At 45.3% G+C, this 19,213-nt stretch overlaps 1 protein-coding gene across 2 annotated transcripts in view; it reads right to left on the bottom strand.

Annotated features, from left to right (window-relative positions):
• The window catches only part of Rab35 (RAS oncogene family member Rab35), a 150,462-nt gene that overhangs the window by 99,454 nt on the left and 31,795 nt on the right, over positions 1–19,213 (bottom strand). For both annotated transcript variants that reach the window (XM_045727799.2, XM_069314979.1), the window contains exon 2: positions 12,464–12,638. In XM_045727799.2, the coding sequence (XP_045583755.1) occupies positions 12,464–12,638 (175 nt within the window). The remainder of the gene's footprint in view (positions 1–12,463; positions 12,639–19,213) is intronic.

The raw sequence follows: 19,213 nt of genomic DNA, 5'->3' as shown, positions 1-19,213 counted from the left end.
GTTTTGGTATGAATGTTTGTGTGCCTTCCTCGTATAGTTTTAAAAATTTGGCATACATTTCATTTACTTCCCTGCCTAGCAACAATTCTGTCCAATTACACTCATTAAAAAAATTTCGAAGTTCCCCATAGTTGCCTCTCCTTAAATCGAGTTTATCAACTGTTTCCATGTCCCCATTTTCTTCTAGATGATATCTTAAAGCATATTTAATGTCTAACAGGACGTGATCACTCTTTCCCAAGGGAGGAAGGTACTGGATGTCAAAAATCTCTTCTTCTTTCCTGGTGAATACTAGATCCAGTACTGACGGTACATCTCCTTCCCTCATTCTTGTGGCTTGCTTTATGTGTTGATACAAGAATGTCTCCAGAATGAGGTTCACAAATCTGCATGTCCAAAAGTCCTCCGTTCTTGCTTCATAGGCCTCCCAGTCTATTGCTCTGAAGTTGAAGTCCCCCAGTATCAACAGTCGTGATTTATCTTTATCTGCTTGTACAATAATCTCTCTCATGACCATTATGAGGCCCTCTCGTTTGTCATCCAGTTCTTCCTTTGTCCATGTGTTGCTTGCTGGTGGGCTGTAGGTATTTACAATTATCAGCTTATCATCCTGATTCCAGACCTGCAATGCCATTATGTCAATATCTCGAGGGTTTTCAAATATTAACTCTTTTACCTTCAGGTGTTTTTTCACCAGTACAGCCACTCCTCCTCCCTTCCTAGTTTTCCTGTCACGTCTCCAAACTGAGTAACCTCTTGGGAATATGACTTCATTTATTATATTTCCTTCAAGTTTCGTCTCTGATAATGCAACAATATCTGGGACCCTAAGCTGGATTATATCTTGCAACTCCAAAGTTTTTGACCTCACTCCATCTATGTTGGTATATACAATTTTCAGGAACATGTTCCCTTTTCCATTGCTCTTTACTCCCCCTTCCACTACTGATCTTGTTGCTTTGTTTTTATGTACCATTTCACAAGCTTTCCAGTCCCTGTCACTTTGTAAAAAAAAGTATTTCTGTCTTCTTCATTTCTATCCCCATTTAGACGTTTTGCCTCAATTAGGTTCATTTTCAGCTTTTCTCTGTCTTCCTTGGAGAGGTCTTGTCTTATTGACCAAAATTTGCCAACCTCATCGCTCTGCAGTTTCCTGGCATTTCTTAGCACTTCCATCATGTTTTTCACTCCATTAAACGTCACCCTTAAGGGGCGGTTCTTTTCTTTCTCATATTTTCCTATTCTTCTAAAATCACTGACATTTTCCTGTGAGCCTTCTCCTAAACCTACTATTTTCTCTATGATTTTCATCTCTTCTGCCGCTCGGTCCACCCTAGATGAAATTTCCTTTTCTAAACATCCAAAAATGATTATGGACTTAGTTCTATCTGCAGTGTTTTGTACCAGTTTACTGTTGGTAACCAGTATGAATGGAGTTTTAGGTCTACCAGGGACCACGAGCCAGAACCTGACCCCCCCCCCTTCCCCTCAGAGAGGCACGAGGTGCAATGGCATATAGAAATGCAGAAGTGATTTGGAGCATTCTATATCTGCCAGCGATCGTGACAGGCACCCAGAAAGGTAAACACCCCAAAACAAACCACCTGTTCTGGTTAAAACAACGAAAATAGACAAGTGAGTGGAGATAACTCCCCAAATGAAAACGAGCATGACGTCACACGAGCCGCACCGCATGTCTGCGCAGCTCCCCCCCTCCCTGGAAGGGGGAAGGGGGGGGGGGGACCCCCACACCGGCGATCAACCCTGCAGTTCTGAGGCTGGATGTCAAAAACACACAAATAAACGCCGACCAGAAGGAGGGAGGGTTGCTGGGGAGCCTCCAGGACACCCAGAAAACGACATTTCATTACATTCAACACTGGTTTTCTGGGAGGAGCCCCTTCGGCTTCCCAGAGCTAACTACCCAAAGCCAAGGACAAAAGAGGGACAAACCCGGGAAGTAGAAACTATGCACCCAAACCCAAAAGCAAAATAACTGGCAACACCATATGACCCCGCGAATGACCCGGGAGACCCGAACCCTGGAACAGGGACGAAGGAAACCCGTGTCAACCCAAAGCGCATCCAGGGCCACAGAGGCAGCAGCATGCAGGCAACAGCTAAGAGCTACAACCGGCCACAAGAAGATGCACCCCCCGGCCAACCAACCAAGCATCAACAACCCCAGGGACACCCCCACCCCCTCCGGAAAACACCCATCCCAACCTCGCCAGAAAAGACGAGACAGCCAGAAACGAGCAAACTGATCACCAGAATCCAAAGAAGCAGAAACAACCGGTAAACAAACCTGTACCGAAGGGGTCCACAACAAACCGAGGGGGAAAAAGAGAGAAAAGAGCACCCTGTCCAAGACCAGGACGGATCAAGCAGCGAATGAGCAGGCCAGAGGTGAACAATGCCCAAGACAGCTCGCGAAACAGTGTAGAACGAACATCAAAACCGAAAACAATCCGTAGCGGCTCCGCCAGCACAGCACGAGACAATGGCGTATGTGGCAAGCTGCCGGTCTGGAACCTCCACGAGAGAAGGACAAGACCACGTCAACAAAAAGTGCAGTATACCTACGAAGAGACAAAATGAAAGGAAGGACAACCAGAAAACCCCATAACACTGCAGAGATGAAGCAGATGGGACGACACCAACGAAGCCACCTAATCACCAAACAGATGGTGAGAGACTAGTCAAAATGACCAGACTTGAAGACTCGAGGAAAAGACCGAACCAGCCCCGTCATGGACTGGACTGATCATTGAAAGAGGCGGAGCTGTGGGAAAATCCCTGGGTGCGTACACCGAGCAAGCTGTGCCTGAAACCAAGGCTGTCCAGGAACCAGAAGGAACGTCCGCCAGGAAACCAGGAACCCAAAGAAAGAACCAACCCAGGCGAGCAGACATGCCCCGTCCGTTAGGATCCTCCCCCCCCAACTTCCCCGAAGGACCAACAAGTCCGATAACGGACGACAACGAGAAGCCGTCACATGCAGAAACTGCCGAACCGCAGACTCCGCAAACAGCAAGAACAAAATGAGGACGAAAATCTAAGAGCCAGCCAGGGCCCAGGCTAAGGCCAACGATGAAGCGAGCACCACAAGCCGAAACGCGAGACACGAAGCGAAAAACAGTGACACCGCATCCCGCAGGAGCGGCGCAACCAGCTCCAGCAGGGCAGACCGACGCACACGACGCCGAGTAACGTATGAGGAGAACGCCTCGGGATGTGTATTGCACTAAAACAAAAATGTACTGTCTGGAAAAAGGAACACAAAGAAAAGGCCATAGCCAAGGCCATAATCCTAGCCCCTCCTGTCCCAATGAAAAGGAACTGTAGGGGCAAGAGCCGATGATTGGAAATTTACACCCACCTGCAGACATTGCAACACAAAAGCTGGTACTGTAGTGACATACAAGAAGAAGATGAAAGAACTCGGGTCTATAACTCAACACTGGGACTGTTCAATATCAGGGAACTGAACATGCACACAGTCCAACCTAGTACTAACATTAGTACAGTAAATATGCACATACTGTACTAAGATACACAATAATGTGTAGTATGGAGGTAGGAAATACATAAATATGCAATGAAAAAACCTTAAATATAGTCCAAGCACTGGTAGCTAGGGACAAGAGAGTATAATCAATATGAGGAACTAATAAGACCTAGGTGGCAAGTGGTAATGTAATTTATATGATCAACTATACAGTATATACAGAGAGATGCCAATGTATACAGTATATAGTATGAGGGTGCAGCCAGGCACTGAACGACAGTCAATGAATGAGTGTCCAGATAGCATTGAAGGAGTCAATGAAGGAGCGCCCAGAGGCAAGAAAAGGTTAGTCACTGAAAGACTAAACAAAAGTTACCGAAAGACAGGGCTGCGTCCCACAGTGTAACGAAGAATAATACTGTACACACGTACATAGTAAGGTCACGTTAAGACTGCATGCAAATTGGGCAATCAACACACTACAAACAATACCCAACACTCATCCAAAATTGAGAACCAGAGCCTGGCTGACAGTGCTGACAGACTATAATCTCACTGTAGAGTTTAGGCACTATCGTGTCACGACACAGCTTAGCTGTGTAATATTCTGGGAGCATCGCTAGTAGATTATGTCCAGAGTTGCGTGTGCAGTAGGAGAAGATTAGGTGTAGTGTAGAGGCGGAGGCGGCACCACTCCGAGCCACCCCACACCCGCATGCAGAGAAAAGAACTAGGTGTCTTCCCCATACATAAAATCCAGAACTCCCCGAATATCTAGGGCCTATAACTGGAGAGATAAGATTAGCGAGAGCAGCGTATTACCCGTGATAAAGGACACAGAACACCAACACATGTTTACACCATCCATAAACAAAACGATCACCCTTGGGCCATGCTCAGGATGCACGAGGTCCGAGCTGCACTACCCGTCTTTCGAGGAGGGTGCCTACAAGGTGTGTTTAAGGATTATGAGTAATGTCGAGACAGAGTATGGAGAGAAGATGTGATTATAAAATAATTAGATACAGAATCAAAAAATGATAAATAGTATGAAAGAGGACCAACGAGTCCTATAAAAGACTGGAGGCAAGCCTAACCAGAAGTCAACAGATGTTCCAGTAATTTTTTTTAAGAATCGAAGATCTTCTCGAACCTTCAAGATCCTTGATAATCAAGCACAAAATCATGGAGGCTCATATGGGCCCATTGGCATCCGTGACCAATGGTCATGCAGGATCCCGATACGTTTTGAACATGAGTGCGACATGATGTAGAAGAATACATATCCTAGATAAAAATGGTGAGAGAGTGGTTAAAATTACCCACAGGAAGGACGGAATTGACGGACCTGAAGGAACACGGAACCAAACCTGGGGAGGGGCCAACGTCCAAACTAACTCGTACGCAGAGGGGGTAAAGGAAAACCCCACTCCTCGTAACATAAAGCCCTGCTCTGAGGATTGGAAAATCCAGGCGGGATCCAACGGGGCCCAAGACCACCAAGTCGGCTCCTCCCCAACCCCGGGAACCTCCACATCAGGCCCCAGGGCCAAATTGTCCTCTGAAGCCCTGGCCTTAACCCTTACACTGCTCAGGGGTCCTTGGGACATTTACACCCCTGTGCACAAGAAAAAAAAAATAAAAAAAAAATTTTCGTCTTCTAAACATGTTAATTTGTGTCCCCTGAGCACGGAAAAAATAAAAAAAAAATCGTAGGTGACATATTTTGGGCCCAATTGACCGAGGAAGTCTGGCAAAAAGTGGGCGTTGACAGAGCGGTCGACAGAGCGGTCGTCAGACCCGGTCAGCGTCACCCGCGTTGACAGATGGGAGTTGCCACAAAGATATTATTACCTAATTGTTTCAATGTCTCCGATTGATTTTTTCTTAGTTTTTTTGCAGTAATATTATTCAATAGTGTGTATTGTAATATATTTATATAATAAAAGTGGTGAATAATCGCTATACTCAAAAGTATGGTGTGCATATTAGTGATTCAATTATTATGTTTATAAAACTATAAACAAATAGTTTTGCTGCTATTACACTCTATACACAGGTTATATATAAGTATTGGCATGTTTTGGTCACCATAACGAACCACTAAGTTGGTATTGAGAGTCGAAAAGCAACGAAGAGTTACCGCTACACACCTGCCAGCCACTCACTGCCACTCCCTCAACACACACACTGAACTTTCTCCCCCAACAATACCAGTTGTGGTGTTATTACACTATATACAGACGTTATATATAAGTATGTATATATTTTGTTCACCACAACTGTACAGCTAAGCTGATATAGTTAGTTCAGGCACTAAGAGTCGTCACTACACACAGATGGCGGCTGGCGGCTCCCTTACTCTTTCAAGGTCACACGCACTAAACTTTCTCCCCCAACAATACCTTTTGCAGTGTTATTACCCTATATACACATATTATATATAAATATCTACATGTTTTATGCACCGTAACTGTACACCTAAGCTTGTAGTGCGTCCAAAGAGCATAGTGGCCACCCTCTAAACAGCTAGACAAATCGTGCAGACGACGTCACCTCCGTCACCCATATGGCTCCTCCCAGCATAATCCTTTTGCTGTTATTACACTAATACACACATTATATATAAGTATTTACATTTGTGTTCACCATAGAGAACCACTGACCTGGTATGGTGAATGCAAACAATAACAGGTGGCCACACAGTCAGTAAACGATGCTGTCTCCCTCCGTCTCTCAGCATCACTCCTCCCACAGCGCTAATTATTACAACAATCCTGCTATTATCACAACCCTGGTTATTTATATCACAGTCATTGGTCATCTGTAATATTGTCATCGCTAAATAATAACAATTATATATTTATTTTGACATTTTTCGGCGATGCTGTGGTCACAAGCTGAACAGCAATGCTGTTCGCTCATGCTGCGTGCGCCAGCCTTGGTTGCTCCAACAGTACTGTGCCTCTCACACCTGAGAATATTGCCCACGACTTTTTTTTTAAATGGCATCTGTTTACAAGAGCCCTGAGGAAGCTACTGTGAACCCCGTGTAGCCGCGGGCAATTTGAATCAGGCCTGGCACCCTATGGCGTATATATACGCCATGCGCACCATGGGACATGTTACTCGGGGCGTATATGTACGCCATGCGCAGTTTAAGGGTTAAAAGAAAAAGGCCGGGGTAGCCGTGAAAACACAAAGAAAGGGGGCCCCACTGGCCAGACCCGTATGCAACGGCTGAAGGAACTAACTCGAATGCCTCTGTTGTTTCAAATCAGGAATCAGAAAGGACACCAAGCTAAAGTGCAAAATGTGTGGAGTTGCACTGTGCGTCACCCTGCTACACAAGATACCATCGGAAGAGGGTATTTTGGGTGGAGAAGAAGCAACCACTCGCAACACATTCACTCCACCTAAGAAACATCTGCTGAGCAAGTTCAGGAACCTTTTAGTGAAGCAGGTGGAGTGGATCACAGAATGCTCAAGTTATTGTTCTACCATAATCATGCCATAGGTAAGTACAGATACTTTGTTTTATTTTTTATAAATAAGATATTACAGTTTATATTTTATGTTATTGGTATTGACATAGGTTATCTTCAATATGGGCTAATATTCTGATTTCCACGTAGAGCGTCTTATTGCAAAAAATTTGATACCAAAATGAACAATATAGAACAAAAAATAGCGTTATCAAACAATAATCTTCTTTATGTGTTTTTCGGGTGTACTGGGTGTAGAGGGTGTTGAAATGGGTGCACTCTAGCGGATAACGCTTTGGCGACTTTCGGCATTGTTGCAAGTGGGGAGCGCACATGTTTTGGACTTGATATGCATATGTCCGTGTAGGGAATTCTATTGCGATCACATTGATACCAAAATGAATGTGGTAGAACAAGTTTTGACTTGACAAACATAAAAAGAGCAGCACCATATCCGCACTGTTTGGCGCGCACGGCTAACGAGCGACCTTGTTTTTCATTTGGTGCCGGTCTCACGCCGCTTTAACACTATCACGCCCAGCGCGTGAGCGCCACAGACTTTGACGTCATGGGCCCGGCGGTGAGGGAGAGCGTGTGGTCGAGCGAGCTTGCAGCAACACCTAAATGTGTATACAGTACTCGGTTCAGTTTTCTCACTTTAATTATCGTGCTATGTCGTTCGTTTTGGTATTGTGTTCACAATAGAATTGCCTACAGGTGTATATGCATATAATGTCCAAAAGCCCGGCGTGACTTCCCACAGCAAAGCCTAAAGTTGGCAAAAGTTACCTGTGAGCGCACAAAATCAGTAAAATGTGTATACTCGTTTCAGTTTTCTCACCTTAATTCTCGTGCTACGTAGTTCGTTTTGGTATCATTGTGTTCGCAATTAAATTCCCTGCAAGTGTATATGCATATAATGTCCAAAAGCCTGGCGAGACTCCCAGCAGCAAAGCCTAAAGTTACCCGTGAACGAGCACCAATTTGCACACCACAACCTAATGTGTATACCTAACGAGTGTGATAACATCAATTTTCGTGTTACGTCGCTCGTTTTGGTATCAATTTTTTCGCAATATAAAGGCGCGTATTTTAAAACTAGTCTCATAATAATAGAGCAATAACTGGAATTTTAACAAATATTTTAATTTTGGACGCTTGTCATCACAAAATTATTTATATCTTTCCAGTGTTCTGACATAAATTTTCGTGTTTCATCTTTCATTTTGGTATCAAATTGTTTGTAATCTAAAGGCACACATTTTAAAACTAGTCCCATAATAATAGCACAATAAAAAGAATTATAACAAATATTTTAAAATGTTAAAGTTTGACCAAAAACGTATTTATAATCTTTCAGGTGTTCTGACATCAAGTTTCGTGTTACATCTTTCATTTGGTATCAAATTGTGCACACTCTAAAGACGCTCATTTTGAAACTATCCTGAAGTCGATCTGATAAAAAATGCATTTTATACAAGTATTTTTGTATTGGACGCGAGGGCAGTCCAAGGCTAGGACTCTAGAGAAAAACAGTGGATGCGAGTAGTGTCCAAAGAGAGAAATAGTGTTAAGTGACATTTTATATATGTTCCTCTAGAACATTCTATGGCGCACACATTGATACCAAGATGAAAAACGTACATCGCAAATTAAGGTCAGAACACTGAAAAGAGTATACATTTTTCAGTAGGAGTGTAGCCGATGTGCCGTTGGGCATGCGGTAACGGGTAACTCTTCGGCGACTTCCCACTTTATTGCAAGTAGGGCGCGCCCATGATTTGGACTTTATATGCATATGTCCGCCTACGGAATTTTATTGCGATCACAGTGATACCAAAATGAACGATGTACGACAAGTGTGGAGGTGACAAACTTGAAAAGAGTAAAAAACATTTCATCGCTGTTTGGAGCTCAAGGCTAACGAGTGACCTTGTTTTTAATTTGGTGCCGGTCTCACGCCTGCTTTAGTGACATTTTATACATATGTTCCTCTAGAACATTCTATTGCAAACACATTGATACCAAAATGAAACATGTACATCAAAAATTAAGGTCAAACACTGAAAAAGAGTCTACACTTTTCAATGTCGCCGCTCGATCGCTAGAAACGCCGGGAGCACATGGGGGAAAGTTTTATGCCCAACTGCCGGGAGCATGAAAGTGTTAATTAAAATCCAAGGATATCATCACAGTGCCCTTAATATTCAAATCACTTGTGCTATTCTGCCTTGAGTACTGCTTGATACTCACTTGCTCCTTCAGGGCAGGAGAGATTACTGAAATAGGGGGAAATACAGAGAACATACAGCACACAGAGACGATAAAGTACCTAAACTATTGGGATCCTCTCAAAGATCTCGAAATGTACTCTCTAGAAAGGAGATGAGAAAGGTAACAAGTAATATATACAGTACTGTACATGCAAAATACTGGAGGGCAAATTTGAGATCTCCAATCCAAAATTTGCATAGTAAAATACCTGTACCATACTAGAGTGAACAATGTGGAAGGAAATGCAGAATAGAGCAAGTGAGGAGTAGAGGTGCCATAGGCACAATCAGACAACACTGTACAAACATCAGAGGCCCACTGTTGTTCAATATCCTCCCAGCCAGTATAAGAAATATTGCTGTAGAAAAAATGAGTGTCTTCATGAAAAACTGGACACTTTTCTACAAGAAGTGGCAGACCAATCATGCTGTAGTTGATACAGTATGTGGGCCTGCGGGCCACTTTAACCCTTAAACCACGCAAATCATATATATATGCTTTCAGTGACAAAACCGAAACCGCGCATATCATATAAATATGATTTCGTGTCTAGCGCTATAATTTAAACGCCCCGCCTGGGATAGGGGCAGCTATATTGCAGCCACGACCAATAGTTGCCAGATGTCACCTAACAAAAAAATCCAGGCGAACATTCTTGGGTGTGAGAGCTTCAGTATTGAGCGAGCCACCAAGGCTGACGCACGCAGCACGAGCTCACAGCACCGCTGTTCAGCTTGTGCTCACAGCACCACAGCATCGCCTACAAATGCCATAATATATATGTTCATGCTATTATTTAGCAATAATAGTATTACAGAAGACCCCTGAATGTTGAAACTGACCAGAATTCTGATAATAGCAGGATTGTGGTGATATTTAGCGCTGTGCTCCATGGAGGGAGGAGTAATGCTGTGGGAGGGAGGGTGGTGGCGTCGTCTTCTGACTGTGGGTGGCCACCTTTTATTGACTGCACTCACCATACCAGCTTAGTGGTTTGCTATGGTGAACACAAATGTAGATACATATATATATCGTGTGTATAGTGTGTAATAACAGCAATAGGAGTAGGTTGGGAGCCCCCATTTTGGTGAGGGAGGTGTGTCGTCTGCACAACTTATTATGTTGTTTACTGGTGGCCACTATGGTCTTTGGGCACCATACCAGCTTATTTGTACAGGTATGGTGAATAACACAGGTAGATACTTATATATAATATGTGTATATAGCATAATAACACCACAAACAGTATTGTTGGAGGAGAAATATTAGTGCGTTTGACCTTGAGGGCGGCCGCCACCAGCTGACTTTGTGAGTAGCTATGTCTTTGTGCCTTTACTCACCATACAAGCTTAGATATTCAGTTATGGTGAACAAAACATGTAAATACTTATATACAACATCTGTGTATAGTGAATAAATGCAGAAACAGTATTGTGGGAGGAGAATGAGGGCGAGTGAGGTGTTGTTGAGGGAGGGAGAGGCAGCGAGTGGCTGGCTGGTGTGTGGCGGTCACTCCTCATTGCATTTTGACTCACAATACCAACTTAGTGGTTCGTTATGGTGAGCAAAACATGCAGAAACTTATATATAACCTGTGTATATAGTGTAATAACAGCAAAACTATTTGTTTATTGTTTACTGAACATAATAATTGAATCACTAATATGCACACCATACTTTTGAGTACAGCGATGGTTCACACATTTTATTATATAAATACTGTATATCACAATTCACTGTATTGAATAATATTACTGCAAAAAACTAAGAAAAAATCAGAGACATTGAAATAATTATGTAATAATATATTTGTGGCAACTGCCGCCTGACAGCTCGAGCGGAGTAGACCTCGTCTGGCGAAGGCTGTCAACGCCCCTTTTTTGCCAGACTTTCCTACCCTATTGCGGCTAAAATATGCCACCTACGATTTTTTTGTCATTTTTTCCGTAATCAGGGAACAAAAATGAACACTTTTATAAGACGAAAGAATTTTTTGGAATTTTTTTGTTGTTGTTGCGCCTGTGGGTGTTAAAGCCATTTGGACCCCTAGCGGTTTTAGGGTTAGACTCCTGTTGGACCAAGATCTCAGAAGTCAAGCCTGGCCCTGGGAAGGGCTTGGAGAGTTGAACTCTCAGAACCCCCCTTCAGGTACAATTCAGGTACAGTATATGGAAGTTAGCAAACACAAGAATGTCATTTAAGAATGACATTCTTAAGAATGACATTCCATTAATTTAAGAATGACACAAGGAGACTTTCCAGTCTATACACACTGTCAGTGTGGGACCATTACTTAAGTTATCTTGAGGTTATCTTGAGATGATTTCGGGGCTTTAGTGTCCCCGCGGCCCGGTCCTCGACCAGGCCTCCACCCCCAGGAAGCAGCCCGTGACAGCTGACTAACACCCAGGTACCTATTTTACTGCTAGGTAACAGGGGCATAGGGTGAAAGAAACTCTGCCCATTGTTTCTCACCAGCGCCCGGGATCGAACCCGGGACCACAGGATCACAAGTCCAGTGTGCTGTCCGCTCAGCCGACCGGCTCCCTAAGTATGCAGCATCAACATGGAACCCACACCTTGTTAAGCACAAGGAGTTGAAGTTCAGAAGTGTGCCACCATATTAGTACCAGAATTGAGAAGCCTCAGCTATAAGGACAGGTTGAAAGAATTCAGTCTCACAGCATTAAAAGAGAGAAGAAACACAGGGAGTTATGATGACTGCATACAAGATCCTGAGGGGGAATAAAGTGGCTAAAGGAAGCCTATTTAAATTAAAAAGTGGTAGAACAAGGAAACATTGGTGGAAACAGGCCATGCAATTGAGTTGAAGAGATGTAAGGAAGTTCTCATTTCCTTAGTGGGTGGTAGGCAAGTAGATTCCATTAATTAAAGGAAGAGGTTGTTGAAGCTAATTCCATCCACAACTTAAAAATGAAATATGATGAAAACTTTAATGTCAAGAAGGGTAATTAGCACACCCAGTATGAACAGCTAGGAGGAGGGGCATAGAGAAAGCAGATCTCATTACCCCCGGTAGTCATAGTCAATTACAGTTAAGCACTGTAGAGTCTAGTCGAGCCTACTATGAATGCCTCTTCAACCTCTAAATTAAGAATAAAATCAAAGGCTGGATATGTAGCTGCATATTAGGTATCAAAGAGCTGCACCAAGCTGCTGTCAAAAAACATACGTGGAAGTGATGGTTCTGAAGCGTTCTTGTCCTGCGGTGTCCCAGATTTGTAATTTTACTCTCTCCCCATCTACCTCTAGTGTGCGGATCTTGAAGTCTACGCCAATCGTCGTTATGTAGTTGCCCGTAAACGTGTTGTCTGCAAACCTTAGAAGTAGAGAACTCTTCCCAACACCTGCAAATGTAAGAAATGTGTCCATAATTTTTCTGCTTCACTGGAAAATTACAAGTTCAACCATAATTCAAAATGCATCAACCATACTGTACTTAGAATGCACTAATGTTCACAATGCAATAATTTACATGGCTATAAACACAAATGAAGTTTACCATACATAATGTATGTAGAAAATAGTAAGCCTCCTAATTCATTTATGCATTGTAGTAATTTTTTGGGGTGGATGAATGCAGTGGTGTGCCCCTGCCATAGAAAAATATCTGCAGGAGAAACATTTGCCACTCATGGCCCTGCTTCTCCTCGACAATGCTCCTGCTCATCCTCCAGGCTTGGAAGATGAATTGTTGCACAGATACAGTAATTTGTTCACAGTAAAGTTCCTTCCTCCTAACACCACTCCTCTAATTCAGCCTATGGACCAGAAAATCATAGCGAATTTTAAGAAACTATATGAAAGGGTACTTTTCTGGAAATGTTTTGAAGTGACTGAAGCCACAAACTTCACCCTCAAAGAGTTCTGCAAACACCATTTTAACATTTGTAGTGCTTTAAAACTCGTTGACAAAGTCTGGCAAGAAGTGACTCAAAGAACCCTGATATCTGGCTGGAGAAAATTGTGGCCTGAATGTGTGATAGAATTAGACTTTGAGGGGTTTGAGCCTGTAAATGATGTGCCTATTGTTGAGGAAATTGTTACTCTGAGCCGGCAAATGGGCTTGGAATTGGATAGTGATGATGAAGAGTGGTTCGTTGGGGAGGAAGGGGTGATCCCTGACTGTGAAAGGGACAGGGGGAAAGGGGTGGAAATGCGATGGGTGTCAGTCACTGTGATGGGGAGGGGGGTAAAGGGGGGATGGCCACCTAGAACCCAGTCCACAGATATCATCAAGCGACTCTGACAGTGATGAATCGTATCCAACCTTGCTATCCACCAATCACCTTCACTGTTCATCACCATTCATCAGGAACCAGTCTTCGCTATTCATCGTTGGAAAGGGAAAGCAGAAAAAATCGCCTAAACAGGTGTTTAGGTTCTGTTGGCAATTATTTGTGTTTGTAGCCTTTACAGCGTTGTGGTTCGAACAAAATTCGTCAGTGAAGCACTTGTTCCAGAATTGTTCGAACGTCATCAGTTGAGTCGTGTGTAAACCGTTTTTCATTCATAAACAGGGGGTTTGGCGGGTGCATGGAATCACTTTTAGGTCTTTGTTTGTTGGACGAGCTGGGTTACCCATAGCCGAAAAGCGCCACGTTCCAGGGGCCAGATTCATGAAGCAGTTACACAAGCACTTACGAACCTGGGGCCAGATTCACGAAGCAACTACCCAAGCACTTACGAACCAGTACATCTTTTCCCAATCCCTGACGGCTTTGGTTACACTTATTAAACAGTTTACAAGCATGAAAACTTCCCAATCAATTGTTAATATTGTTATAAGGAAGACACCATGGCACTGAACCCTGAAAACCCCGAAAAGGAAGCCGGCAATGCAGCAAACGGCGCAAGGACACCCATGGACAAACCCAGATTGAGCGGCTAAAGAAACTGGCCAGAATATACCAGAACAGCCTCTGAAGCTAAACCCTGTGCCGCGGATAAACGAAAAGAACAAAGTTCAAGCTTCCTCATAGCTGCTCGAGCAACCGCCGAGTGACCCAGGTTCCCCTCAGTTGCAGCCAGAGCAAGACTGCGGGAGGGAGAAAGGGATGCCATTCAAGAATCCCAATCAGGGCCCAGCAGATCTGAAGCTGGGACGGAACCAATTGGGACTTCCTCCAGTACACCAGGAACGCGAACCTGGCAAGCAGGGAAAGAGAAAACAGGCAGTGTGGCTGGGAGCCCACACCAACCAGTCGTTGAGGTAGGCCAAGACCCGAAGACCTAGCAGACAAAGATCGGCCACCACGACCCGAGTCCAGCACGTGAAAACGCACGGTGCCAGATTCAGCCCGAAAGGAAGAAAACTGAAGCAGTCAGCTAGTCACCCCACCACAAAATCAAATCAATCCCTGAACCCTAGAAGAATAGGGAAGTACCAATGTGTCCTTAACCCTCAAACCGCTAGGGGCCCAAATGGAATTCACACCCACAGGCGCAACAAAAAAAAATTCAAAAAAAAATTTTTCGTCTTATAGAAGTGTTCATTTTTGTTCCCTGATCACGGAAAAAATAACAAAAAAATTGTAGGTGGCATATTTTAGCCGCAATAGGGTAGGAAAGTGTGGCAAAAAACGGGCGTTGGCAGAGCCTTCGCCAGACGAGGTCTACTCCGCCCGAGCTGTCAGACGGCAGTTGCTGCAAATATATTATTACCTAATTATTTCAATGTCTCTGATTGATTTTTTCTAAGTTTTTTTGCAGTAATATTATTCCATACAGTGAATTGTGGTATATTTATATTATAAAATGTGTGAACCATCGCTGTACTCAAAATTATGGTGTGCATATTAGTGATTAAATTATTATGTTCATAAAACAATAAACAAATAGTTTTGCTGTTGTTACACTATATACACAGGTTATATATAAGTATTTGCATGTTTTGTACACCATAACGAACTACTAAGTTGGTCTTGTGAGTCAAAAAGCAACGAGGAGTGAAACACCAAACACCAGCGAGCCACTCACTGCCACTCCCTCCCTCAACACCACCTCACTCACCCTCATTCACCACCCACAATACTCTTTTGTATTTATTCACTATACACAGACGTTATATATACGTATTTACATGTTTTGTTCACCATAACTGTACATCTAAGCTTGTATGGTGAGTGAAGGCCATAAGACGTAGCTACTCACACAGTCAGCTGATCGGTGGCCGCCCTCATGGCCAGACGCACTAATATTTGTCCTTCAACAATATTGTTTGTGGTGCTATTACGCTATATACACACACATTATATATAAGTATCTACCTGTTTTATTCACTATACCTGAACAAATAAGCTGGTATGGTGCCCAAAGACCATAGTGGCCATCAGTAAACACCATGCCAAGTCGTGCAGACGACGCTCCTCCCTCACCAAAATGGCGGCTCCCAACCTACTCCTCTTGCTGTTATCTCACACTATACACACGTTATATATAAGTATCTACATTTGTGTTCACCATGGCGAACCACTACGCTGGTATGGTGAGTGCAGTCAATAAATGGTGGCCACACACAGTCAGAAGACGACGCCACAACCCTCCCTCCCACAGCCTTACTCCTTCCTCCATGGAGCACAGCGCTAAATATCACCACAATCCTGCTATTATCAGAATCCTGGTCAGTTTTATCACAGTCAGGGGGCTTCAGTAATACTATCACTGCAGGGGGCTTCAGTAATACTATCACTGCTAAATAATAGCAGTATCATTTATATTATGGTATTTGTAGGCGATGCTGTGATCACAAGCTGAACAGCGGTGCTGTGAGCTCGTGCTGCGTGCGCCAGCCTTGGTGGTTTGCTCAATACTGACGCTGTAACACCCAAGAATGTTGGCCTGGATTTTTTTTCTAGGTGGCATCTGGCAACTATCGGTCGTGGCTGTACTATAGCTGCCCCTATCCCAGGCGGGGCGTTTAAATTCTAGCGCTAGACACGAAATCATATATAAATGATGTGGGCGGTTTCGGTTTTGTCACTGATATCATTTATATATGATATGCGCGGTTTGAGGGTTAAAGTCCAGGCTGATAGCACCACAGGCCTACCCTGACAAAGCAGCCTGAGCCCTAGACTGACCCCCCGGACACACAAGTCCGAAATAGGACAGCAACTAGCAAAAGCCGCCAACAAACTGACTGACACTGTCCTCTGTAAACAGCAGAGGACAAAACAGCAAAGCGAAGAGCCAGGGGCCCAAGCTGAATCCAAGAGAGAGCCAGCACAGCCTGTAGACATGTGAGATGGAAGGTGAAAAACATATAACCGCCTTCAGAGGATCGGCATAAACAGCTTCAGCAAGGCAGACGATGGTGAAGCAGCCGACACAAAGACCCCAGCCGAAGGCCCTCCACCTGCAACCCCGGATCTTCCGACAGCCAAACCGAAGACAGCTCCAGAAGACCAAAGAATCGCAAGTCAGATGCCAAGTAACAACGACTCTGAAAGTCATCAGCTACTAAGGCAGCCTAAAGGGAGGAGGACTTGAACATGCAACTGCACCAGACCAACATCATGAGGAAGCGCAGGGGTGAAGAGGCCCCCGGAGCCACCAAATCCCAAGCTAAACTCTGCCTCAACTCCAAAATCCCCCCAGAGTCGGGGGGGAGGGGGAAGAGGGGTTCTGAAAATTTATATAATTTTTTTATAAAACTCTGAAATTTATATGACAATTATATAAATTGTGACAATATCTATCTCACCATTCGAATGGTAAACTAAATTTTGTTTTCCCAATAAAGTACTGTACCTGTATATCACTTTTCCTGTTGTAAGCTAAATATTACTTTATGCCAAAAATGTAAGTTTACCTGCTTGATACCAACAAGTGAACCTAGCAAGTGAACAAAACAAATTAAGAGTGCAACACGTGGTAGCAACACTGCCCGTCCATACTGCCCCTCCAGGCCTATCTCAAGTTGATAAACACCCACAGTCATACCCCCAACAGTCAACACCCCACCATGTAAGATCACCACCACTGAACAGAAGTGTTCAACAAAAATGTCTTTGATAAAAACGTGCATAGAATGCAACATGAAGGTAGATTACCAACAGAGCTTTCAATGCCAACTCTGTTCAGCAGCCATAAACAAAAAATGTGCCAACATGACTAATAATTCAAGGAGAAATGGTCCCAGTGACCACTCTGTGTACTAGCTCTGCAAAAGGATGTACTGGTATTAACTTTATTTGAAGATGATGGAAATCCTGGATAAAACTCCCGGCAAAAACAGAGAATCACTAATAAAGGCCTGCATAGCAATTTCTAATGTCTTCAAACAAACTGTACATGACACCAAGGTACAACCAGATGCGGCACAGAGCTCGGAGTCGGGGGCGCCGGAGCAGAGGGCGGAGTCGGGGGCGCCTGAGCAGAGGGCGGAGTCGGGGGCGCCTGAGCAGAGGGCGGAGTCGGGGGCGCCTGAGCAGAGGGCGGAGTCGGGGGCGCCTGAGCAGAGGGCGGAGTCGGGGGCGCCTGAGCAGAGGGCGGAGTCGGGGGCGCCTGAGCAAAGGGCGGAGTCGGGGGCGCCTGAGCAGAGGGCGGAGTCGGGGGCGCCTGAGCAGAGGGCGGAGTCGGGGGCGCCTGAGCAGAGGGCGGAGTCGGGGGCGCCTGAGCAGAGGGCGGAGTCGGGGGCGCCTGAGCAGAGGGCGGAGTCGGGGGCGCCTGAGCAGAGGGCGGAGTCGGGGGCGCCTGAGCAGAGGGCGGAGTCGGGGGCGCCAGAGCTGAGCGCGGAGTCGGGGCGCCAGAGCAGAGCGCGAAGTCGGGGGCGCCAGAGCTGAGCGCGGAGTCGAGGCGCCAGAGCAGAGCGCGGAGTCGGGGGCGCCTGAGCAGAGCGCGGAGTCGGGGGCGCCTGAGCAGAGCGCGGAGTCGGGGACGCCTGAGCAAAGCGCGGAGTCGGGGACGCCTGAGCAGAGCGCGATGTCAATGGCACCGGAGCAAAGCGCGGTGTCGCGGGCACCGGAGCAGAGCGCGGAGTCGGGGGCACCGGAGCAGAGCGCGGAGTCGGGGGCACCGGAGCAGAGCGCGGAGTCGGGGGCGCCAGAGCATAGCGTGGAGTCAGGGGCGCTTGAGCAGAGCGCGGAGTCGGGAGCACCTGAGCAGAGCGCGGAGTCAGAGATGCCTGAGCAAAGCGCGGAGTCGGGGATACCTGAGCAAAGCGCGGAGTCGGGGACGCCTGAGCAGAGCGCGGTGTCAATGGCACCGGAGCAAAGCGCGGTGTCGCGGGCACCGGAGCAGAGCGCGGTGTCGATGGCACCGGAGCAGAGCGCGGTGTCAATGGCACCGGAGCAGAGCGCGGTGTCAATGGCACCGGAGCAGAGCGAGGTGTCAATGGCACCGAAGCAGAGCGAGGTGTCACAGGCCCCAGAGCAGAGCACAGTGTCAGGGACGCTGCAGCAGAGTGCGGTCCCTGGCAAAGAGACACAAACAAAACAAGGCCCCAAAGTCTGTTGGTATTACAAATGGGCAACCTGTAAACATGGGATATCGGGAAGAACAAATGGAACATGTAAGTACGATCACCCTAGAATGTGCAGAAACCTCCTCAATACAGGTAAATGTACCAAAAGCTGTGAATTCTTTCACCCAGAAATTTGCAAGAACTCTTTGGACAGGAAAGAGTGCTTCAATGCTGAATGTCCAGCTTTTCATATAAGAGGTACCAGGTGAATAAAACCAACAGACCGCCACTATGAAAACAGCCACTACTCCATCGACCGGGATAATTTTTTAGCAAGAGGAGGAGAAGAATGGCTAAAAATGACCAGACTCTACCACCAACTCGGTCAAATGCTAGAGAGGACACAAACACAGTGGCCTCCTTACCAGAGCCTCAGATATTAACACCAAGGCATCCAGCACGTCCACTAACACGATAACATCATTTATATTTGCCAACATCCAGGGTATAAAAACA

Source organism: Procambarus clarkii, chromosome 80 (assembly GCF_040958095.1).
Source record: "Procambarus clarkii isolate CNS0578487 chromosome 80, FALCON_Pclarkii_2.0, whole genome shotgun sequence".
In the NCBI taxonomy this organism is placed as follows: domain Eukaryota; kingdom Metazoa; phylum Arthropoda; class Malacostraca; order Decapoda; family Cambaridae; genus Procambarus; species Procambarus clarkii.
The sequence above is the reverse complement of the archived record's forward strand: the minus strand, read 5'-3'. Positions and strand labels throughout refer to the sequence as shown.